At 45.7% G+C, this 24,966-nt stretch overlaps 1 protein-coding gene across 9 annotated transcripts in view; it reads right to left on the minus strand.

The window, feature by feature from the left end:
* Positions 1 to 1,204: 1,204 nt before the first annotated feature.
* EVL (Enah/Vasp-like) overlaps positions 1,205 to 24,966 on the minus strand; it is a 146,042-nt gene continuing 122,280 nt past the window's right edge. For 6 of the 9 annotated variants that reach the window (XM_040557561.1, XM_040557557.1, XM_040557558.1 and 3 more), the window contains exons 4-14: positions 21,739 to 21,802; positions 17,472 to 17,533; positions 13,211 to 13,440; positions 12,632 to 12,753; positions 9,105 to 9,165; positions 7,011 to 7,077; positions 5,573 to 5,639; positions 5,406 to 5,468; positions 3,283 to 3,349; positions 2,870 to 2,927; positions 1,205 to 1,813 (exon numbers count right to left, since the gene is read on the minus strand). In XM_040557561.1, the coding sequence (XP_040413495.1) occupies positions 1,776 to 1,813; positions 2,870 to 2,927; positions 3,283 to 3,349; positions 5,406 to 5,468; positions 5,573 to 5,639; positions 7,011 to 7,077; positions 9,105 to 9,165; positions 12,632 to 12,753; positions 13,211 to 13,440; positions 17,472 to 17,533; positions 21,739 to 21,802 (899 nt within the window). In that variant the 3' untranslated portion in view covers positions 1,205 to 1,775. The remainder of the gene's footprint in view (positions 1,814 to 2,869; positions 2,928 to 3,282; positions 3,350 to 5,405; positions 5,469 to 5,572; positions 5,640 to 7,010; positions 7,078 to 9,104; positions 9,166 to 12,631; positions 12,754 to 13,210; positions 13,441 to 17,471; positions 17,534 to 21,738; positions 21,803 to 24,966) is intronic. The other 3 variants (XM_040557563.1, XM_040557555.1, XM_040557562.1) reach the window with 1 other exon arrangement.

The raw sequence follows: 24,966 nt of genomic DNA on the forward strand, positions 1-24,966 counted from the left end.
GGCCTGGAGCTTGCGTTTGAATTAAGTTTAAATTTATCCCGTATTTAATCTACAGTATAGCTGGGAAGAAAAAAAAAAAAAGTGTTTCTGAAAGGCAAATGGGGCTGCTTTGAAGGCTCCTGAAGCATAACCATGGGCACTCCAAGCCAAAGCAGATAAAAGTTTGTAAGTAACTGGCAAGCCCGCCCTGCCCCTGCCTGCCTGGGTGTCCTGTTGCTTGAAGGCAGTCGCAAATAACCCCAGGACAGTGGAGGCTGGAAGGGCCTTTGGGGGGCACCTGGTCCCCCGCTGTTCAAGCAGGGCCACCCAGAGAAGGCTGCCCAGTCCGACCTGCTGTGCCACGCTGCTCTGCAAGGTCTGGCGGCAGCCACGGCATCTCAGGGGCTCTGCTCCTGAAGCAGCTCCTTCAACATGAAATCTTCAGGAAGGCCTGAAGCAAGGCAGGGGGCTCGGGAAATGCTGGGCTGATTTCAATAGCTGAACTCCGAATGCTTCTTCTGTTTACACAAAGCTATCGAGAAGATGGTATCGCGGCTGCTGCCTTGTAAATCTTGCGCTGAACCAAGTCGAGCAGAAATTCCCAAGATTGCACTAAAGAATGGGAAGAATGGCACTAAAGAAAAAAAAAGTATGACCTGATATAGATATGAGTGGGTGTGTGCTATTAAGTGCTCAGCCATGCCGACGCAGCATCCTGTATTCAGATATGAGACTTCAGTTTCCATGAAATAAAGCTCATCAAAGGCTGCACAGCGTTAACAGATGAAACGTGTGAAATATTAACAAGAGACACCCTTAAGCCTCTAGTTCAGAGGTGTTGCACCAGTGATTTCAGCACTGCCCTAACGCCTTCTGTAGCCTTGCTCCAGATGCACAACCCCCTTTTATTTACCAGAAGCTCTTACAAGTGCAGGTGATGGGACTAGAGTTTTTTTGTTTTGTTTTGTTTTTTACTGATGGCAGGAGATGCAGCAGGACAGACAGTGGTGTCCTGAGATGAGCCATAAGCCACTGACCTTCACTGACCAGCAAAAAGCCACCGAGGTTTCTGCACAGGCTCTCCGTTCCTGCTCTGTGGTGCTGCTGCTGCAGGGTGAGTCTTCATCACCTTCCTCCCATCCTCCCCGTGCCAGCAAGGAAACACATTCAAGTGGCATTGAGGTGGGGAAACTGAAGTGATTAATGAAACAAACAAAGGCAGGGCCATGTGGACAATAAACAGTTTATTACCAATATGAACACAGATACTGTGATGCACTGACGTACCATTTTTTTATATTGTGATAACTCTGAGACAAAGAATTTGTTGGCTGACAACTAACACGTCTCTGTTTTCTTCTGGTGATGCCACAATACATTTCTGTTGGCAAAGGATCTTCATTTACATTGCAGACTACTAGTAAAATTACTTTGAAGTCATCTATCAAAAGCAAATGATTCACGTGTGTTCTTATCTACTACTAAAAAGAAAGGTAATACATTTAAATAAGCAAATACAAAATACAAAAAAGGCTGACAAATCCAATGTGCAGTGTCAGATGAAATCTAAAAAATCCAGAAATTTAAAATTTAATATTCTTTAGATTAAGACTTTTAAAATGAAGCGAATCCAAGGCAGCAGCAAGCTTCAAAGTGTGCTGAGTCTGCTAATAAAAAGGGTATAAGAACAAAGACAGTGCCGGTGTCCTCTCTCACCATCTTGCGTGACCTTGGTACACTTAGAAACGATCCGCTCTTCCTAGCATTCTTAGTACCGTCCAAATGCTTTGCAATCATTATGTTGTACTGATCCTACTCAACTCCTGCCGTATGGCTAGAAAACCAAACCAAAAAGTTAGTGCGTAACGTCAAGCCCAGCGCGCGGAGAAGGCTAAGTACAGAGTGCAGAACGTACGCGCCAGTAAAAGGATGAGTGGAGGGTAAACGGATGAATAAGGGTAAGCAGTCAGCTGTTTGCTTGCAAACTGCAGTAGTGGTTTAAGAAGTTGCATCTGTGATTTATATGGATGTCTTATTTTGCACTGGAATGAACTGGGGAGTCTCTGAGGGCCAAGCTGCTGGGACAGTAGCATACGGGTAAGGGCGTCCTCACCCCAAACTGCCCAGCTGCCGGTGGGCACGTAGTGCTAGGGCAAGGGGAGGGGGCGTGGGTTTAGCTGTTTCACAGTCTCCTCTATTTCCCCTTCTGTATGAAGCTAAGATGGGGAGTGCAGGGTGTGGGCATGGACCTTCACATGCCCTACCGCAGGCTTCAAGTAGGTATTTTGCTGTGCGTGTCAGTAATAGCGTTATTACGCTGCCTTATGTTGGCCTTGAAAAATACATTTTATCATCAACTGCAGAGCAGTTTATAAAAAAATTCCAGATACATTTAGTACAGCTGTTGCACTTTTCACCGAATTGGAAAAATACATGGCTATTTGGGTTGAGTGAAGGGCTGAAACTGATTTTTGCGCATAGGAGGCCTACCGAGGATGCTCAGGAAGGATTTCCAGGTAGGTACCTTTGTCCCCTCCTGTTTGGCAGGCTAGTTAAAAGTGATTTCACGCTCCCTGACTGTGATCAATTGATGTGCCATGGGTTACGGGCCGGCCATTTCTCCCACTCCCACCTCTGAGAAGCACAGGCCAGTGAATTCCTCACAGGTTGGGGTGAAAATGCTTGTCAACAGCATAAAAATAAAGGATGTGAATACAGCGTCACAATCAAAGCTCAGTTAAGGTAGATGCACGTTCTTCAGTTGTGTATATAAATCAGAGCTGCTCAGGCAAGTCTGAGAACACCAGGGAACTCCCTGCAGTGCCTATCATCTTATCTACAGGAAATTAGTCATAAAGGTGAGAAAAATAATAATTTTTCTCTTTCTTACCATCAATTATCTCCTCTTTCACTTTGTGTAACTCTCTTACAACTTCCTCCAATATTTCCTGATGAGACAAAACACAAGTCAGCTGCTCAGAATCTCCTTCTAACCGGTGGAAGAAAACGCAAGTTTAACACGGTTGTGCTGTGCCCCCGCCTCCGCTGATGCTCAGAGCCTAGCGTTGCTCTCAGCCAGGGCTGCAGAAGAGGCCGGCATATTTATTTGCACGTTTCTGTACAGACATCTTGCTCGAATAGCAGTGAGACTGTGCTCTCTTGCTGCTCACCAGCTACCCCTTCTCTAAGCACCTAGTTGTAGAGGAAATCGGCAGACTGAACAGCTGTTTTGCTCGTACAGCGCATGCATGGGGGAAAATGGGTAGCTCGCCAAATCCGACTGCCAAGGACCTTTTGACTCACCTGTTTCATTCGATCGAAATCTAAGGCATCCATAGCCACGTCGTTGCTGCTGCTCACTGGCTTCATCCTTGTAAAAGGGAAGAAGAGGACAAAAAAGCAGCCCGTTAGTTGCTTGCAATGCTTGCCCAGCCATACCCACCTGCTGACCCCGGCCCTCGAGGAGGCTGCTCCTGGACTGCCCACGTCGCGGAAAGTGCACACCAAGGCTGAGCCCAAACTTAATTTGGACTTTTTTTTTTTAGGGGAAGGGGGTCTCAATGATTTTAAACTAGAAAATACTGAGAGGACTTAACAATATACTTTGTTGCAGCACTGGCAATTTGCACCCTTGTCTTGGCACCTAGGCTTTAATCAGTTGCTAAAATAACAGTAACATACAGGTTAGCAAAAGATGATTGGGAAAAGAATAACCCAATAATCCTTTCCCTGGAAGGCCTGACTTGAGCCGAGCTTGCTGATAACACTGTGCAGCACAGACACTTTGTCTAGACCCAAAACCATTTGCAATCTGCCCTTACTGCCTGATACACTTGAGTATTACCAGTCTTCCAGGACTGTGTTTGTCCACATGCTGACCTCTGCTGATGGCTGATGAAGGACCATAGGGAAGCTGAAGCTGTGAGACTTTCCGTTTTAACCAGTAACTCTAAAACATCTTAGAAATGAATCATGCTAAATAATTCAAAGAGAAGATTTCAAATAACTTTGCCATCATCTTTGGGCCCAAGCTGGCTGAGATCCTGCCACCTCTGTGGGTACACTTGGTCTTGCAGTCTTTTCTTGAGAAACCCTTCACATCTTTGCTACCATCTTGCAGCTAAGTTGGGAGTTAAGACAGATACAAATGCCATCAAACTGATCAGGAAGGAAACAAGACACCACTGAGAGCTTCTGCAATGTGCCCTATTCCCCCTGCAAAAGTCAGATGAGCAGCAAACACTGAGAACTACTTCCAGGCGTTCAACTAGCAATGGATTTTTCCCAATTAACTTCTCCAAGTTGGAATGGCATTGTAGAAGAGAGATGGCGAAAGCTTGGTGGCTGCTTTAAATAGCCCGTATTTCATTTCTGTTTGCAAGAAGAAAGAATAGTCTTTTCTATATCAACTGGAAACTCACATGTATTTCCTACAGCCAAGGTTTTAGGTTTAGATTTTAGGAAAGTTGACTACACTTTGGCCTAGTAACACTGGTTTATACTTTAATTTTTGTGTAGGATATGTTCTAGCATCTGTAACAGCAAGAAGGATGTGCAGATAGTTGCAATTTTCTGTCTGCAAACTGTTAGCACTGTAGTAAAGTAACAGTGCAGAACAAGGGGCATCTCTTTGCAGTACGTGCTAACCATACACAAGTCCCTGTTCCACCTCCTCCTTTAACGTATCCACCCGTCTCAGTGCTCAGTACCGCAGTCACACGAGATGTTCCTGGGCCAGCCCCAAAAGGCAGTCTCTCTTTAGCTGTGCAATATCAAACCTTCATCTCAATCTCCGTGGGTGACCCTGCAGTGTGGCTGCTGGGACTGCTGGATTCCTGCTTCAGGTTTCTCAGCTTTTGACACTTGCCAGCTTTTGTACCCTGCATTTCTGAATGCCAGTCTGGTGGCTGGCACTTTCCACAGCTCAGTGATAAGAAGTTGTTGCACCAAGTTTTGGTCTCCCCCTTTCTCATGCATCTGTTGCAGTTGCACAGATGGGCGAATAACCACCCTTCTCCAGGTCGTAGGCTCTTTGGATCATTTCTGTCTTTGATTTTGGATTTCTGCTGAGGTTGGACAAGGAAAACCTCCCCTGTTGGCAGGGTCATCCTGAGCCTACCACAAACCAGTGCTCCCAAACCTCCCTTCCACTTGGCACAGCACCCTGCCAACCTCTGCCTGACGAGCACTGTGTGATCCATTCCTGTGATGCCTGTGCCCACCTGAGCAGGGGGCTGTTTCCGTGGAACAAGCCTTTCACACAACACACTCTGCCACCACCCTGTTTCCACTTTGTGCAGCGACAGACAGAGCAGACCGTAACAGGATGAGTACAGACACAACAGAAGACAAGCGTCAGTGCTGAATGATGGGATTTGCCAAAGGACAAGCCAAGACGGTTAAGAAGCCGGGCTGTTAGCCAGTACCTAGAAGACACGTGGGATTGAGTGGGGCTCTTAGCTTCACAGCTCTTCACCACTGATGGATTTCTACAGCAATGGAATGAAACGAGACATGAGTTGTGCAGGTGCCATGGGGACAGCGTGACCATCCCAACTACTAGCCAGCCATGGAGACAACCTGTGCAGCTCACCTAGACAGTAATGAAGATACAGGCTTTTCAACAGAATTGCTCCTTTCCCATGGCTTCTTCCCAGAGTCTGTAAAAAAGAAATTGAAATGTTACTGTTTATTGTTTTTTTTTTCTCTATCAATAAAAAAATCCTGAAATTGCTTGTTTTATACAGCTGCTTTCATTCAGCGGGGGTGAGTGACTTAGAAAGATCCAGAAAAGCAGGAGTGCTGAATGAGGGTGGTTGCCTACATTACAGAGAAAGCATTGGCAAAGATCTGCTCGGTGATCCCTTTAATTAGGGACCAGACACTTAAATGATACTAAAAAGACATGGAATTGGAACAGTACAAAGAAAAGCACAGTCCCTGATAGCAAGAAATACAGGCTAAGTGCTGCAAGGCTTAGTTTATTCAGTAGAATACTTATTTGTATTTTAAGTGAAAAAGGCTAATGTTTCTTGTCTGTTGGCAGAAAATGTGGGTGTACCTGAAAAAAAAAAAGTGTGACCCCCTCAACTGAAATCTCCACAGAGAGAATTTATTTAAATGCCGTTTGCATTTCTAGCCAGCAGAACATTCCCCAAAACTGCAGTACAGATCCCTCCTTCCTGAAAGTGCCCCCTATTGCCCCAACCTCCTCTTCTGCAAACAGTCCAAAATAAAGTGAGCTGTTTCAGAGACCCAGATGACACACAGCTTTATACACAAGGGTTTGCTCCTCTATGAGGTCCTGAAAAGCTCTTTAGAAGAATTATGGACACTCCCAGGAAATCTCTAGATCTTGTTCCTCTTTTATATGCATTCTCCTTTCTGCTAGCTTCTTCCCCTTCCCTTGCCAAACAAGCAAATAATGGCTTTGTTCCAAAAGGAAGCTGGAATGGTTAAATACTCATTCCCTTGGGAGAGATTTCTTTCAGCATGCATGAAAGCCAAGGCTGACGCAAGGATGATTTGCTGATGCAAAGCTGGCTGGCTTGCAGCTTATCTACTGTGATACAATCATTTCAAATCATCATAGGAAAAACATATTTTAGGGGCTCCTTAATTTCACCAGGTAACTCTTGAGATCAGGCCTACTGCAACAAGCTACTAGGTTAAGGAAGGGTAACAGCTTGAGACCCAAACCCCAACAAAATAGACCAGGACAGCTACAGTACCAAAAGTGGAATAAGTATTTGCTCTCAGAGGACTGGGGTGCATGATTTTGACGATGCAGATCCTCAATGGTATGTCTGGACCCCTGTAACTTGATTGGCTCTTTAGCCAGTTTTGGGGCTGAGAAGTGCATACAATCACCATTTCTTGGTGAGCACAGCTTTTGAAACAAAAGTTACTAGGAAAGTTTTCCATTAGCTACCACTGCTGTGCTCTGAAGGAGGACAAGGAACCAAGAGTCCTGAGAGATGCAGAAGACTAGACTAGAAGTCAAGTAAAGTGCCAGTAGTTTGATTTAATACCTGATGAATTTTGCTGCTGCTGGGTGGGACCTCGTGTACCGGGTGAAGGAGAGGTGCTAGCATCGTCCTAGGAAAAGAAAAACAGGGCATTACTTAATTCTGGAGGTGAAGCACAGAGTCCTCGTCTACTCTGGAGACCAGCTACAGTACGTACAGGTGGTATGAAAACAAGTTTTCTTCTGGCACCTCTGATAGGCACTGCTACCATAGCATGGGCTGAACTCCATTTAAACTTTAAATTTACTCGCTATTTAGCATGGGAAAATACCTTTCTATTTTTTTCTAAGATGGACACTTTGTCATGATTCCACTGAATCATTCTCAATCCTGTATAGCAAACCAGGCTGAATTACCACTGAAGAGTGCCAGCTGGTGTTGTCTAAATATAAAACATTCATTCCCCAAATTTAGAAACTGTAATATGGAAACAGAGCCACCTGAAGGAACACTAGGTCACATCCCAGCCTTTTACACCAGCACAGTGACTGGTAGCAGTGAGAGCAGCCCAGGTACTAACAGAATATAAAATAACTACATCAGTCGCTTCTACTCCTAACTAGAATGTTGAATACTACATCACAGATTTGGACTTTGTTTCATGGGGTTTATGAGTGGCAGGTCATAAAACACTAACCCATATTTTTGACGTCGGTTTTATTTAGTTACCCTCAGAACACACTCAGGAAAAGGTTTAATTGTGTATGGTAAAAACAAAATTGCGCCAAGTTTGACGTAAGATAACCCCACCACACAGTGTGCTCAAGACACACATTAAACAGATGTTCATTAAAACATCATTCTTAATAGTTTGGCGCTATCAAAAAAGTTAGAATGGGGATGCAGACTCCTGCAGAGCTTCAAGGAAAGAGAGCAAGAAGCAGAAAGACAGCAGAAGCTGAACAGTTAGAAGCTAAGTGGTGCCTTTCATCTCGGAGCGTATGGTTCAAAACGAGCCTTGGGGCAGGATTAAGAGTAATGGTTGCACTGCAGAACCAGGGATTCAATAAGCAAATTCCATGCTTGAAGCATTCCTGGAGGAACATGCAAAAAATAGCTGCTTTTCACCTTAAACAGTGCTTATTCCTGCTCTCGCTACAAACTCTTCAGACTGGGGTGAGACCTGCACTTTCTGAATGGCTTTCCTGCTGAGCAGCTGTTATCCTGTCTCTGGTGGGAATATCTCTGTACAGGTGATACGGAGCACACGAGATGCTTTATGAACTTGCAGCCATGGCAGAGGGCCTTCACAAGGGTACAGTATGGCAACAAGGATTCCCTATGAGCAGCAACCCATGGGAAAGGACACAAAATTAATTCTGGCTTCTTCCAAAACTGGAGAGATCTCCCATGTTACAGCAGTTCAGCAAGTAAGAAGAAGGGTTTTAATGTGCATGTTGGACTCAAAATCGCAGCACTGAGTTTGGTGTAAAGATTGTGTCAAAGCAAATATCTTGCTCAGTTGCTTTCATGGACAGCATGCAGACCGACTACTTAAAACAGAATGAATCCAAGTTCCCTGAAATTGTCCAAAGTCTCACTATAGTGTAAGTATTATGAACATGTATTTTAATTTTTGTATGGTCTAGTAGGTAATACGCTGTTTCTCCTTCCCTCCCACAGACATGTTTTACATGCACTCTAGGGTCTGCAGTGAGCTGATTCTTGCTTTGCACGAAGGATGGCAAACCAAAGTTACCCCACATGGCTGATGATCCACTTCAGCTCAGCTGAAGCCCCAAATTAAAAATAAGAAACATAGACCTGGTCTCAAGATGACTTGCCAGAAGGGCTCATTGCATCTCTTTAAGGGGCAAGAATCTACTGTACCCTAAGATACTCAAAGCAGAGCGTGAGAAAGCACCCATTGGCCTGGTTTGGGCAAAACCTCACCCACAAATAGGAAGGCAACTCTTGTTTCTGCAGTGCTCTTCCCAGGAAAGGTAGAAGCAGTCACATTTATTTCAACCGATTTTGTATTACAGGGTCAGCACTGCTTGTCATTCCCTGCCGTACTCAATGAACGAGAACAGGACTTTGCAAGGCAGAACATTAACAAATTTGCAAGAGCACAACTGCAAGGAATCTTTTACTTACATTTTGGCTTTCCTCTTCTTTTTTGTCAGCTGGCTTGTCTGACTGCGACGCTGCTTTCCTCCTTTGCAAAGGAATACGAGACAGGACACACAGTCAGCTCTCTGGAAGCACATTTCCTGCACCAGGCATCAGCCTCCATGTGGGAAGGCTGATTCAAGCTTTGGTGGGAGTTATTATTTACTTAGCTCCTCTTACAGAACTTGACAAAGACTAAATACACTCGGTTGTGTAGGATTTTGGATGGAGGTGAGGAATCCAAACCTTAGCGATATGGCTCATGGAGAGGGGCAATATTTTGAGGCTGTGTTTAATAGAGGAATGCAGGGTGTGCAGAAATGTGTTGAGGCAGAGGAAGGAAGGAGAGCTGGTACGAAACTGGGTAAGAAAGGGATGGCTGCTCTCTAGGGCTCAGGACCTGGCAGTGTCAGTCCTACACAGGAGTTACAAGCCAAGCCCCCACATGGGGTTTTGAGGAACAGGCGGCTCAGGTGGGTATTGCTGTGGTGAAATGTTCTCAGGCAGCTCCAATAGCATTCTGTCAGTTGTCCTATGATCCCCCCATCCCTGTTCCCACCCAGAGAAAGGGCTGTGGCACTGTTCTCACGTGCGAGATGGTCAGAAAAGCCCTTCAGCCCTGGGAAGAGAGGACACTGCTCAGTCAAGACTCCTGGCCCCTCCAGGGTGGGAAAGCCCTGGCTGGAGACCAGGAGTGAGGAAAAAGGAGTGCGCCAGCCTGGGTTTTGTGTGCCTTTGGTGAGTACTGGAAGATTATTGCTGTCTCAAATCCAGTTCAAAGGCAGCAGAACTCCTGAGACCCGCAGTCCCAGGACCGGCAGTGTTGGTGGTGCCTGCAGAAGTTGAGTGAAAACCTCACTCTGTCCTCCTTCTTCCCAAGGTGAGGCAAAGCTCCACAAGAAGCACGTGGCAAGGAGCTGCAAGCCACCCATGGAGCAATTGGACATGCGAGTAAACAAACATGTTTGTTTTTCTTTGAAGAAAGCATGGTGAAACTTCTTGGGTGCCAGCCACACTGACTGAAGAAAATGAAAAACAAATTCTTGATTTTCAAGCCCTGCTTAGGGTCTAAACAACACTCAAGGGTGCCAGGTACTGCTTCTCTTTGTAGACAGGGGAACTGCAGCTCCAGTCTCCACCTGACTTTTGGTTGTGATGATCCTTATCCTTACCCACCTGCAAACACTACCCTTAGCAGGCTCTTTTTTAGCATACCAGGTATGACAGGTTTTTCATTTCATCTTGATTCTGAGTTGGACAAAATTCACCTCAAAGAAACAAATAAATCCAAATGGCTCTCAGAAAGGCTTCTGAGTTTCAATAAACTGACATGTTTCTATCTTTGCCAAAAGAAAAACCTCACTGGATTCACAGAAGAGGATTTGATGTAAATTTGGAGTAAAACAGAGGAGTTTTTATCTTCTTATTATATGCATGCATGTGCTTGTAGGATGTAAATTTGGAGTAAGGAGGAGTAAAGCACATTTATGTGTTTGTAGGACACAGTGCTCTGTAAGAATTACTTTCAGATATTTAATTGCATTAATCATTTTATGATATCAGATCAGAAATAATTTTTATCGTCTTTCTATAATATTTAGTTGGCATTTCTGAGGAAAAAAAGAGGTTATAATGGTTATGAACTTGAGCCAGGGAAATACTTGCCCTGCTGGGACCAGTGTCAGATTTATGTCTTTCAACAGACTTAACTGGGCTAGAAACGATGGTGGGTTGTGAGGTGATAGTACATTATTACACTTGCACTTCAGGTCTCAATCAAGCAGCTGTTCCCACAGGGGCCACTAAATCCAGAGAGCGGTATTTTACACCACCTGAGCATGCAGACACATTTTCTCCATTCCTTACCCAGCATTAGGCACACTCCCTGCTTCTGAGCATGTGGTTTTCTGCTCAGAAGAGGGCCCTGAGATCCCACACTCATCACTCAGCAAATTTTATACTGCACATGCTCACTTTCAAAAACACCTGCCTTTCCTCCAGGCTGCCAGCTTGCTAAAAGCCACCTGAAACACGTTGCAGGTTCTCTCCTTTCTCCACGTCATCGCAAAGAAAAAGGGCTTTGCAGCCAAAATTACTCCTCTCCATATCAGTTTAACATCCTGTGTCTAACATCTGACTAACATTTGTGCATGGCCATTGACTTCCTTAGCTCTGGGAAGCGAAGTTGAGCATGCAGATCTGCTGATGGAGCTCCTGGGAAGGACGAGCAGCTCAGTCATTCCCAGAGCAGAGCAGCATGGTGCTCACCACAGTGCAGGTTTCTTTGTTAAGGCAGCAAGGGGATTTGATCCTGAATGCTTGAAGACTGCCAAAAGCCATGCTCGAGTACATTTTAAGCTAGAACCACAGACATTTGTAGGAGTTCTACATCTAACCATATGACATGTCCATTTAGATCTCCTGTTTGAACACAGCTTGTCACCCAGTTACCCTCCTCACTGAACTTTACTTTGTTTACAGACATCTTCCAGTTCAAGCAAGGTCCGTTTTGACATGTAACAGTACAAAATAGATCAGAAGTTGAACCAGAAAATAAGTATTAAATGCCATTAAACTATTTTAATTCTGAAAAGACATGGAATTATATATTTGGTATTTCATACTGCTGGTAACTGTATTTGCAGCTTTGTGTATTAATTGAATGCTTTCTTAAAGATGACGTCCACAGTCCGTGCTCAGAATTCCTTCTGAAATGACCAGAACATGGAATAAAGTTGGAATCAGACCCTCTGCACTAGTATCTGTGTTTATCCTACACAATGTTATTTAAAATCTCCATTTCTGCACACCATAAGACTGTACCTACCCTTTGTTATCTTAGTCATCCTTTTGTTTCACTATTCATATGTAAAAAAAAAGTCTTTAGAGCTAAAACTGAAACATCTATCACTAGGAACTTGTGAATTACTGTCTAACAGAACATTACTGGTGGAAGGAGGGGGAAAAGAGAAAGCAAAAATAACTGAAATAGAGTGCTTTTAAATATCTGGTAGCTTGATACATCACGACTCACCTTGGCAGAGAATAACTTGGCTAGACTGTCTGAAAACACACTAAGAATCAATACCAAGTTACCTGCCAAGATGTTGTCCTGTTACTCTGTTTATGTCTTTGGGCCCAGCATCCTGAATGAGCTGCATAAAATTTATTTGTCTAGGTTCCTTTCACAGTTTATTCTTTCTGAAAACTGTAACTTCAAAATAGATCTCGTAAACAGCAAAATCACAGAGAATGTATTTGCCACTGTCTTTGAAAGTTGCCACACTGCAGGGTTTGCTACAGCATCTAAACTCTGCGAGGTACCTTTGCTGCAACACCTACACTTTCATACCAAATGCCAGGAGATGTGGGCGACTAGCAACTGTGCAGGACCTGGCAAATTGCAAAGGGGCACCGAAGTGATCCATTGCTCACAAAAAATAAGAGCACCTTGTCCCATCCAGTTTACTGCGGAGCTCATGCTAGGGCTTACTTGAAGTCTAAGTACAAACCTTTTTGCCAGTAATTTATTCATTTCTTCCATTAGTCCTCCGCCACCTCCTCCGCTACTTGTTCGATTGGCATCGCTCTTGGAGACCCCACTGGGGCTGGACCCTCCTGAGCCATCTTCTGGCTTAAGACAGAAATAAACATTGGAATTAATGAAAAGAATTTAATTTAGAACCACACCCTTAATGATTAGTTTTCCTAATTATTATCAGCAGCGATCACAATCACAGCTCAAAACCAGAGGCAGGATGTGTTCGGGGTTGGAAAGGAGACCCACATAGACCTTAATAAGTCCAGGAACAATCTGGATGAGGCAATGCATATGGGCGAATGATGAAAAAACCCACAGTGATGTTTGTTAATAATTACATTTAGGTTACATAACCCTTACCGAAGTGGACACTTATTTATGCGAGGCCTCACCAGTCTACGCTGGCTTTTTGAGCACGGTGGCTTTAACCACTTGTAACGCTTGTAAAATACCAGCAAACAAAACAAGGGCGGACATTGCAGAAGTAATGAAATCCTGGCAGAATCCTGGCAGAAGAGCCCACCTGGGGGCCGCCGTGCCCCCTCCTTACCCGCTGAACTCTCCTTAGTTTGGCACCAGCCAGAGCTGCCGCGAGCCCCGACACCGACCCGTCTTCACCGCCAGCCCCTTGGCCGGCACCGGCCGGCAGCGGGGGCGGCGGGGGGGGCGCAGCTCCCATGGGTGGCGGAGGGACTGGGGGTGGTGGCGGAGGGGGAGGGCCCCCAGACGAAGCAGGGATCACCGCAGCCCCGCTGGGATGGCCAGGTGGCAGCGCCGGGCCTGAAATGCAGAGAAGACAAATTACATACGAAGTGCCATCTCCTCCGGCCCGTGCACGGCATCACGAGCCCTGTCCCTGGGCTGCGACCTCATGGCACAACGAGCAAGCGATGCCAGGAAGCACCAAGCACCTAGAGGAATAGGGAACGGTGGATGGTCAATCAGCTATGGTTGTGTCCTCCTGAACGGTGTTGCAGCAATGGTCAACGAGCTGCAGTTGTGTTCTGCAAGACCCCATCACTACCAACCAACCTTCCCCCTCTGGGCCAGTATTTTATACTGTACTGAATCCAAAGCACAGACAACGTGGCACCTTTCTTCTGCTCTTCTCATAGTTTTCTGCACGTGGACAACAAGCCGCTCTAGGCTTTGCAGCACTTTGCCTGTAATGGGTCAGCTGAATGCGTACAACACCAGGAGGGTATTTCCCTACATTATGCCCTCAGAACAGGCTGATCTTGATATATAATCACAGGTTCAATTGTTCAGTAAGTGTTATTTTCAAAGACAGGAGGGTTTTCACCAAGCAACATTTGGAAATTAACACTAGCAGCCTGGTTTTCTTCTTACCTAGGGTTTTTCATAATACTACCTTATTTCTGTGGTTACTTCTGCATGATTTCACGCTCTTGATTCCATTCTTGAAGTGAAGCATAGCTGCTATTAGAAATACTTTAAACGTTTCAAGCCCTCTTTGGTTCACAAACACAATAGCTAGTAATTCATTGTGGGTACAGTTAATTGTAATTGCAAAACTACACACACCTAATTAGAGGCCAGCCTGAGGCAAAAATTGAACCGAGTCAAAATAATGGACTGATGTAAGTTTAAAATAACTTTATTGAACTAAATGGATTTCAAGGACTTGTATCAGCTGAAGGACTGAGCCTCCAGTGGCTGTAGTAATATTTTTAGCACTAAGTGGAAGGAAATGTCTCAGTTTTATTCCTTTTCTAGGCACATAATTTAAGCATTATATGTGCTTATGGACAGGAATGGATCCAAGTCACAAAAAGTATGATCTGAATTACAAATAGGCATTACTCGTAGTTGCTCACACAGCAGGCTTTAGATGAACACTAGGAATCAAGATCATATGCAAAGTGCAGACCCAAGCTCTTGATCTGCTTGCATTGAAAAAGGTTTGCTGGAACAATTATAGTGACAAGACCTCAACTATTACTGCAGTTTACACCAGAAAGAGAGTTTCTAGAAGGAAATAAATTATATAAGCACATAAGATTCTGCATAACTCCAACAAAATCAGTGTTGCATCTTTTACTGGTCAGAAATACCACTTAAGTGAAAGAAAAAAAATCCCAGCCTCTACCAATATTGCTACACAGACAACAAGTCTACCACAGACCTGGCCTCCAGCTTCAGAAGGGCCCATCACTAAGTTTGGAGCTGAATGAACAGAGGCTTTGAATGAAGCTCACTGCCAAATGCAATTTGACTCTGCCGAATGATATAAACCTCCTCCTGGGCTAATACAGTGGGAATATGCATTGCAACAACCCAGCTACAGGGCCCTGGCCCTGTAAGTTTTGCTTTTTGTCCTGCTTTTATCTGAGAAGGTCCTCAGACCAGTCCTGAGTACCTTCTATGGTTTTCTACCTTGGTTTCAGAAATCGTGTACGACAGGAGTGGTCTTGGGTTTCTCAGGCTTTGTTCTAGTGGTCATGGGCAGTGCGAATGCGGCTTTGTAAGTAGCTCAAAGCTAAGCCTTTTACAGGTCGCAACTCATTGAAAATCAGTACTTACTCAAGTGGGAAATGGTTGATGAAGTCATGTAAGGAGGGGTCCTCCCGGACATAGTCACCTCAGACCCAGCAGCGTAAGGGGGAGGCAATGGAAGACAGTGTGACATGGGCTGGCACCACTGCTGCGGGGGGCGAGGTGACGGAGGGGAGGACAGGGACGGGGCCTGGCCAAAGGAGCCGGGGGGCCTGGCAATCACGGGCAGCTGGGAAGAGGGTGCAGCTCCTAGGCGTGGAAAGAAAGACCCAGGCACGCTTCTCACCTGGGTCCTAGGGGAGCCTGAAGCAATTTGCACTTTGGGGTGGCCATTCAGAGGTACGTCGGCCAAGCCTTCCTGCCCTGCTTTACCCGTGGGTTCCCTGACCCTGTCAAGCGGGGCAGGAATCACAGGCAGGATGGTGGGACCACGGGGCTGCAGGACGTCACTCCTCTGCCTTAGGGGGGCATCATTTGTGACGGGGGCAGCAGAAGTCCAAGGAGAGCTGCAGAGAGAGGAGCGCCTGAGGGGCTGGCGAGAAGCGAAGGGAAAGTGGGAAGGGTGGGGAGGTGGCGGAGACAGCGAGGTCCGCCCGATGCTTGGCATGACGGGCCTGCGGCTTGGGCAGGCTGGAGGGGAGGAACCCGGGGCCGTCGGCAGCTTGGAGGCTGAGTGTCTGTGCAGGAGCTGTGGGGGCTCGCTGGCTCTCCCCGGGCATCGCAAAGAGGATTTTCGAGTGAGCTCTGGGACAGCAGGAGGGGAAGGGACAGCTCTGGCATGGGGGGGTGGCAAAGGGGAGGCACCAGAGGCAGGAGCAGGAGGCTGGTGCTGAGAGGGGAGAGAGCACACGCCTATCTGAGGGGTGGGAACTAAAAGAACAGAAAAGACAAATGAAAAAAAGAATAAGATGGGCATGCAGCGAGGAACGAAACCAAGGCAAAGCAGTATGGAGAAAAAGGAAACAAAAAATAAATGTGAACAGAAGCACAAACAAAGCAAAGAGGAGATGGCACAGACTCCAGGCTAGGGGCTTCCAGCCCTCAGCAGAACTGGGGGCTGTGCAGAGCAGGACCTCACCGCCTGGGATGGGCTGTGTGCTCCGGTGCCGGTGAGCCCCATGTGAATCCATCAGGGTCTCCAGTGTCACCCTCGCACCAGGGGAGCTGCAGGGGACGCACTGAACACAGCAGTGGCCACCCTGTAGCCAGGAGGGGACACCCAGAATGCTCCAGGGGCCACGTCCCACTTCTTGTGGGTGCCCAGGTGGGATTTTGGCTGCACTCCCTGATGCAGAAGAGCACACGGAAACCTCTGCCCAAACAGAGTCTGTCGACTTATGTCACTGGCTAAGGTATGCGTGCATCTGAGCTGATTTCAAGTCAAAAACAACTGAGAAGATGTAACTGCTGAGGAGAAAACATAATTTATGTGGCCAAATTAACCACAAAAACTTCCACAAAAGCCTAAAGCAGACCATCTTGGCCCAGTTACTGCCTTCTTTCATGGAGGCAGAGCCATACTTCATAGTTATACACTATTCCTGTCTTTCTATTCTTCGCTCAGCCTTGTGCAACTTAATATGCTATAGAAGATTTTCATAAGCTCATTAAATATGTATGTATTTTCCATTAAGCACACAGAAGATTCCTTACTTCGTGACTACAAAATCCCCACCGATGAGACTCTAGGGCTCTCTTTCGCTCTGCGCTGTATTTGGCTTTGTGCCACAGGGCGACGGGGAGGCCCCGACCTGGTACAGCCAGCACGTCCACCCCTTCGCGCTGACATCCCCTGGGAACGAGGAGTCACTGCCACCTTGGCCAGCCCCACCTTGGTATGCCAAAAATCCCCCTCTGCTTAGCAGTTTTGGCTGGCCCCTAATCTGCCTAGCTCCACCTGCGTGGCTCGGACATGAGCCTCTGTGAAACAACACACCATGCCCGAGTGCATTTAAGTCCCTAGCTGCAAATGCTGTAAAATCAAATTCTTACTAAAGCCATAGTTCCAGCACTGGCACAGGTTGTCCAGAGAGGTGCACAAGTCTCCCTCCTTGGAGGTATTCAAAAGCAGTGTGGACATTGTCTGGACATTGTCACCTGCTCTGGGTGTCCCTGCTTGAGCTGGGGGTTGAACCAGATGGCCTCCAGAAGTCCTTTCCAACCTCCACCATTCTGTGATTCTGTAATTTTTAGCAGTCTAGCTCCCGCATAGCACCACAAAAAAACCAACTATAGCTAAAGGAGACATGCAGGGAGAACTATAGCTGCTTTGTTTCCAGGTGTTTGATACATGCCTGTGGTAGAGGTTCTTCTTTCCAGGGATTCCTGGCGCTGTTGCTGCTGCTCCATCACTTGTCTGAAACAGCAACGAAAAAAAACTCAGTCATTATGTGTTCCCTATTTTTTTTTGTCAGAGCTATATGCACTGAGAGGCCCTCAAGCTGTACATCTCAGGTAGGTGAGCCAGTCCTCCACACAACCACTGTTCCTGCAAGATGGACGTGGTCTTGACTTCACTTGCCCTGGCCACAGCGGTGCCATTGCAGGTGCTGGGGACACGTAATCGGGACAGGGCCTGGCACCTGCAGGACACCGCAGATGCTTGAGTCACGAGCTGGTTGATCCACACCAGGCAACTCTGCAACGGGTCCCTTGTTGGCACAGCAGGGCTTTGCAGGTGAGCAGAGCACTGCCACACTGCCAGGGAGGACCTGCAGCGCTGCGTTTCCTCCACATGTGTTCATCACAGAATTACACCGCTGTTCTGTGCATCCTCAGGAGCTGCCAGCTCCCGGGTTGCCCAGGCAGGGAAATGCACTGCCTAGCACCGAGGAAGGAGCCTTTACCCAAGCTCTGCTTTCCAGGGACGTGCAGTTGCCAGTATCTATCAGCAGAGGTCTTCTCTCGCACGCTTTAACACTTCTGCAGAAATAGCTGTCACTGCTGCCCCTGCCATGAGCCCTCCCTGCCATTCTCTAGTTAGAAATATTGACAGCTAAAAAAGCCGCTTATTTTTACCACACACGTGGATATGAACTGAGGCTTTCAACAGTACTAAACCACAACTCTGAATTACCTTATTGAAGCATTTGGCAATAAGGTCTATTATCATTTTCTTCCACGATCTCTAAACCAACGTTGCCTTGAATTTGTTCCACCTAGTCTGGGCCAGTCTTAATTGCAAAGAGATTTCTTTCTTTTTTCTGCAAGAAGTTTATTTCTTGTTTTGTACAGTAAGGCAAGCTTAATTAACCACAGGCAACGCTTCTATGTTGATTCTTTACATAATATTTCAAAAAGATCTCCCTGTTGCATTTTTGCTTACTTCTACTTTCAAATGAGTCTGCTATTTTTAAAGAATTCTATCTTATTTACATGCAAATAAAAAATAAGAAAAAATACCCAGAAAAATAAAGTTAAGTTATGTAGGAACTAAAAGAATGTCTTAATGTGCAAAACAATTTTCTTGTGTTTCAATTCTAATTCAATAGATGGAAAACATAGATGGAACAGAAAAATTCACAATTATAATTATTCACTGTGGAGAGATCAATCTTAACCTGGTATTATGTTCAGGAAATGCATTTCACTGAACACAAGCAATTTCTGGAAAATCATTAGAGGCATCTCAGAAAATTATTATATGTGCAAAGTGCAAAGGGGAAACAGTTTTGAGAAACAGCCTTGGCTGGCTGATTCCAGTGGTTTCATTTCAGCTCCAACAATCTAAACCAAAGAGAAATCTGTTCTTCAGCTTGGCTCATACTGGATAGTTTTGTGCTGAACACCTATGCAGCAGCATCAGTTGCACTTCTAAAATTTCAGTGGTGAAGAGATGTACTAAAAATTCCCTAAGCGTACTATCCCCTACAGTATCTTGGCACTTACTAGCAAGATTTGATGATAAAGGACTCAACATGTGAATTTTCCTCTTTAAACCTTGGAGAAATTCTAGGTTTATCTGGAGGACCGATGTGGAAAACTCCAGCAAGACAGATTTGGAAAGGGAGATGGGCAAGACTTCAAGCCGCTGAAGCCCCTGGTGTAGACGCCGGGGCTGGGTGCTCCCCAGAACAAGGGTCCAGCCACAGGCATTTGAAGTCTTTTGGGCTGATACTAGCCTTGCCTGCCCCTGGGCAGCAACAGCTTGTATGAGCCAAGCACACCCTCCCACGTGTGCTAAAAGGAGAACTTCTTACACTTTTAGGAAGTCAAATTTGTTCCAGTGGAACTAAATAAAGACCAAGATTTGCACAAGGCTGCTTAAGGAGTGTGCCAGGAGTAAAATACAAGAAGGAACAAACTGCATCCTCTGACATACAATATATTCTTTTCACATTCGTGTAAAGGTCTTTAAAAAACTTTAAAACAGACCAATTTGCAGGGCAGTTACCAGAACTTGACTTCCTTGCCTGCTTATAAGATGTTCAAAAAAAGCTAGGCCTAAAATTAGGGCTGCTCTATGCTTTAAGAGGGCATTAGCATAATTAAAACTGAAAGTCCTCTAGTGCAGATGCAATAATGTCTAAGTGCATCTACTGGCAGAGCTTATTGCAGTCCAGTGGAGCAAAAGAAGCTTTCCCAGAACCATGTGCCCTGTAGCAGTGGAAAAATATCTACCCAAAGGGCTCTTACTGTCTCCAAGCAAACAAACAACCAAAAAATAGATCACTATTTTTTCTAACTTAAACTGGTTACACCTTGAATATACAGACTCAGACACCTAAATTTGGGGTCTGAGTTTCATGCAGTCTGCACTTTCAGCAATTCCCCCTGGCTCGATCAAGTCTGGGACCATGTCTTCCAGCCAGGCTGTGCAGCACGCAGGTGTGGAGCAAGAGCTCTCCTCTCACCTTTTTGATAGCTCAGCTATCAAAGTAACCCTTAATAATCCCGACTGGCGTATCATCACCCACTGAGGCATTTAATAGTCACTTTTAATAGCCATCTAATAATCCTTGTTCAACCTCAGGCCATTTGGGAGCAGGGAACTAGTTTCCTTACACTTTACATGCAATTCTTGGAGAAGGGAAAAGAGAATTGTATGGAGGGCTGCCTGTAACAGAAACCTAAGCACCCACCACAGCCTGTGTAACAGCTATACATGGTTTTGTGTAGGGGGCAGTCAGAACGGTCGTCCTGGAGCATCAACACAGACGACGTACTGCAGCACTCCATCTGTGCTGCTGCAGGAGCGTGCGGCACCAGCTGCGCCACTCACGGGGCCAAGGCACTCGCTGGACCTACAAGGGGGCACCTTGCCTGCTCACAGGTTGTGCCTACAAATGAAGGCAGAGCCCACTGAGACCTGAGCCTCTGTCACCTCAGGCCAACAACCACCATGCTGAGCTGCACCTGCAGGTCTGGTTGCAGTAACCGCCTTGCGAAGCTATTTATTATCCAAACCACGCACCCAGCCAAGTCCTCTGAGCTAACTGCGCTCTTGCTGACCCTCCTCTGTTTACAGAAGCAAATGCAAACACAGCTTTTAAACAATCACGCACCAAATGGTGATCAGCAACAGGTCCTGCTGGTTCCTGTACTCCAACACGCTCCTGATGAAGGGAGGCTCACCAACTTTTAGCTACGCATTTCTGGGGAGAACACGCTGTGGTGTTTCTCATAGAGCAGGCTAAACACATTTGCAGTAAGCAGAAATACGGTGTACAGAGGTGCCTTTTTAGCCTGTACTTTAGCCTATACTTCAACAGGGAGGCACAAACCTGGCTGTGCAGTGCTGCTGGGCTGGACACAGCTGATGCCAGGCAGCCAGATCCCAGCTCTGACAGCCTGGGTGGCCGGTCAGACTAGAAGACCTTGTCCAGAATGGGACAAGTACATCTTCTGCTTGGCAAGGGAAGCTGAAGATACTGCTGCTACAGGAGTCTTGGCTGAATCAGCAAAGCTGAAATGGGAACATTGCCCTTATAGCTTGATTATGGAGAAGGCATATAAGGAAGGACAATCCTGCCCACCTTCCCCTTTGGCATCAAGGAGACCACTGCTAGCAGCCAGAGAAAAGGCCACATGTAATTATGGCACTAAGTCGAGGCATGCATGTAAAGGTGACGGGTATGATTTCGCAGTTTCATTTATTATCCTGTTTAGAGCAAAACATTCATAAAAGGAATGGGATATGATATAGGAAGTAGCCATAGGCAAAGTGAGCCTAAGTTATTACTGACAGGGTATATATACCATCAATGCTTCCTGGGCAACGTGACTAGCAACGGCCAGTAAGTGATCCAGAACAGGGAATGGTTAAGCTTTCTTAACATGCTGAGAAACACACACTCTACAGATTGCTTGTAAACATGTTTTGTCTTTAACTCTGAACATGAACATGCCTCACACTTGCCCTTGAGCAGAGTTTACCTAGGGCTTCAGTTCACTTCACCCTTTAAAAAGTTATTACAGAATTATTACCAATAATTACAAACTACTCAGAATCAACATAAACCAGGTACGAGTAGGAAGAAACAGTACTTATTAGCGAGCAAGGACTGCACGCACATCAAATTACAAACTAGAAATCTACCATAATTGATGAACCCAACTTACCTCCTCTGTGCTTCCATCTCATCTGGGGATGGCCCATTCTGGACCTGGCGCTGGGCAGCTGGACCTACAGAGAAAACAAGAGAATGCTACTGGGAAAGCAACCGACGCTGACCTTTTCAATAAACACTTCTGAACAGGGGAGGAAGACACATGAGGTCCCATCCCCAACTTGTGGAACTGGACCAAACTCCCCATAGTTAGTAATGTCACCTGTTTGGACCTCGGGCTTTGGTGTGATGCAGCTGCATACACACATATATGTCGAATATTTCAATAAGCAGACTTGTGGATGAAAGAATTTCAGAGTTTAAGTCAGTTACTCCTCTGTCATCGGCTAAAAAATTCCATCAGGACAAGCCTCAGCCATGTTCGCCACTGATTTGATCACAAGAGAACTACCTTTGTATAAAGACTCACAGTACCAAACAGAAGTCTGCCCTCTGCTTGGAGAGGTGGCTAAATGTAAGTGCCAATGTTAAGAAGGATGTTAAGAACGATGCCAGAGGATGAGGCTGCAGGAACCACAATTCTTTTTTGGCAGTAAATTATGTCGAAGTATAAAGGAGGCTCTAATGACACCATCTTAATCTGGTACTTTGGCATGAATCTTCTCTTTCATCTAAATGCCCAGAAAAATGAGGCCTTGTGGCCAATTTGACTAATGCTAGAAATGCAGAAGGAGCCTAGCACCAGGCTGCTGACACCACAGAAAACACAGACTCCTTTTCCCTGTAGGTGCTGTTAGGGACCAACTGGATAGGTTTAAAACCAAGCAAATCAAACCAAATCAATTTGGAAAGCTGCTCGAAGAAACCTTTTCACGGCAACATTGCAGAGCACATCTAGAAGTTGGGATTACGGCTTTTCATCATCTGCAGCTTTCTTGAGCTGATCTCACCTGCATAGCTGGCAGGTAAATAAGTAACCACCATAATCTGCCAACAAGCCCATCTTAATTTTCAGCATGAAGGAGCCGAAGTAAATTCAACAAGTTTACTTCTATTTTCTGTTATGTATGTGTATGTTAGCAGGATTAGGACCATACTGAAACTAAATACATAGCCTCTGGACGTAATGCATGGTTGCATAATGAACTCTGGCTTTAAAAATTGTCTGTGGTACAGCAAATACCTGATATACTCCTAGGGCAGACCACAAGGCAGTTCAGACAATGCTACGTGAAATTTTTTCCCTCTCTTCATGGAAATAATTTAATTTCACTCCTTTATCCAGAGATGAGCTCTACCCGTTAATAAATCCTGATTGTTTATATATATATATATATAGAGAGAGAGAACCGTAGATGACTGTTTCAGTTGGCAGCATTTTGTTGTTATTATTTGGTCATAGTGTGAAATTGAAGCACATAAAGCTCATCATTATGTTTTGAAATTGCAAATTTCTCCATATTTTCTACAGAAATGCCCTCCTCTTTGGACATACAACCCCCCCCCCACAAAAAAAAAAAAATCAGAAGAAGCTACTTACAACCTAAATAAGTAAAAAACCAACATTCAAAAACTCTTTACAGCAGCAGTGACAAATTTGCAGATATTTTTATTTGTACATTAATTTAAAAAGACAGGCAATTTTTCAGATGCACAGGGTACATGATTGCATGGACCCCAAAATGCCCTAATTCTCTCTTGGATATCTTAAAATATGTAACAGTGCTTTCTGAATAATGACTAATTCCTTTCTTTTACAGGTTGAGATTTCTTAGACATATCACCACGCTGCAGCAAAACAGTCGTTCCCATACACCTTTTCCAAATTCATTTTTCTTCTCTTTTACTGGCGTCTATGCGTTCATTTTGCTTGCCATGATTTTCCTCTCCAAGTGCTTCGGAAGTGAAGTACTCCAAAAAACTAGACAAAAGAAGGCAAACGTGGATAGAAGAGGAGGAGGAAGCTCTCTCAGATAAGAGGCAGAGGAGTAGAAGTTGATCAGACACTGCCACCTGAGGACGAGCAGTGAGCTCAGTGAACTGGAAGTGATAGGAAGGGAGTTTGAGGGAAGCTGTACGTGGTGGTGTTGAGGGGTAAGAGGGTGTGCAGGGCAGTTACAGCCCTTGCTACCTGTGTCCCAGCTCTTTTTGCCAGCAGTGGGGAACACACCATTTCTCTTCAGCACTCGTTTTTGTAATGCTTGAGTTACCCACAGCCTTAAGAATTAATTCCCTCTTACAACCTTCCTGTGATCTTACTGAAACCAATCTTTCTTCTACGCTAATATGAAACCTTAGACGCACCCTATTTTGGTGACCAAGATTTTGCTGAGGCTGGCCAATACATTTAAAAGCCCAGCCCGAGCTTTCAGGTCTATTCACTGCCAGAAGCACAAGTGCTGCTAGATTTATTCCCAGTCTGGAGTTCTGGGCAGACCCAGGCACACCACCACCTGATGTGAAGTCTGCAGAGCACTTCGTGTTGTGCAGTAGTGGAGCTCTGTGGTTCTCTCGTCCTTCAGCTTGCTTTTAGCATGCTCAGCTCAGAAATTGAACATGGGGACTATTTTTATGCTTGGTTTCATACGTGTATGCTCTGTGGTGCACATAAAGCAGACATCTATTTGACGGAGTTTTTTTTAAATTCAGGCGGACCTTTCTAGGTTCCGCTTCTCCCCACCTCCTTAGGTATTTCCCAGACATGAGCAGACACGAGCAGTAGGTGCTCTTGCAATGGCATCCTCATATAAACGCACACCACAAGTGGCACCACAAGCTGCCTCCGACCCTGCCAGCCTTTGGGAGCAGCAGCACGAAGAACAGCACTTCTCAGCACAACCAGGAGGCCGTTTTGCTCCTGACCCATCCGCAGCAATCTTAGCTGTGGCGATCTACATTTTTAGCAACCTAATTAATGCAGGAGATACGCTGTGAACGTCCATGTTTCCTTGCTTCATTGCTTTGTAATAATTAACTGCGCATTATATAAGCATCTTGTGACTCAGCTCAAGGCAGATTTTGGGAACACACAGAAGTTTTCCATTTGCTTTTTCTCCTCTAGCTTATGGGAGAAGGTTTGCCAGCTGGATGCTCTGGCTCTGCCCTTCCCTGCTGGCTCCAGGAGGGCAGCGGCACCGTCCCCATGGCTGGAGATGGTGAAGGGGAGCTCATGGCAGAGGGGCACCGCTTCACGGCGGGGTGACGGTGTCTGTGTGTTAGCAGCTGCTCCTGGCACCTCCTGCACCACTGTGCCCTGACACCCACCGGAGATTTACTCACG

The sequence above is a fragment of the Cygnus olor genome, chromosome 5 (genome assembly GCF_009769625.2).
Source record: "Cygnus olor isolate bCygOlo1 chromosome 5, bCygOlo1.pri.v2, whole genome shotgun sequence".
Taxonomy (NCBI): Eukaryota; Metazoa; Chordata; class Aves; order Anseriformes; family Anatidae; genus Cygnus; species Cygnus olor.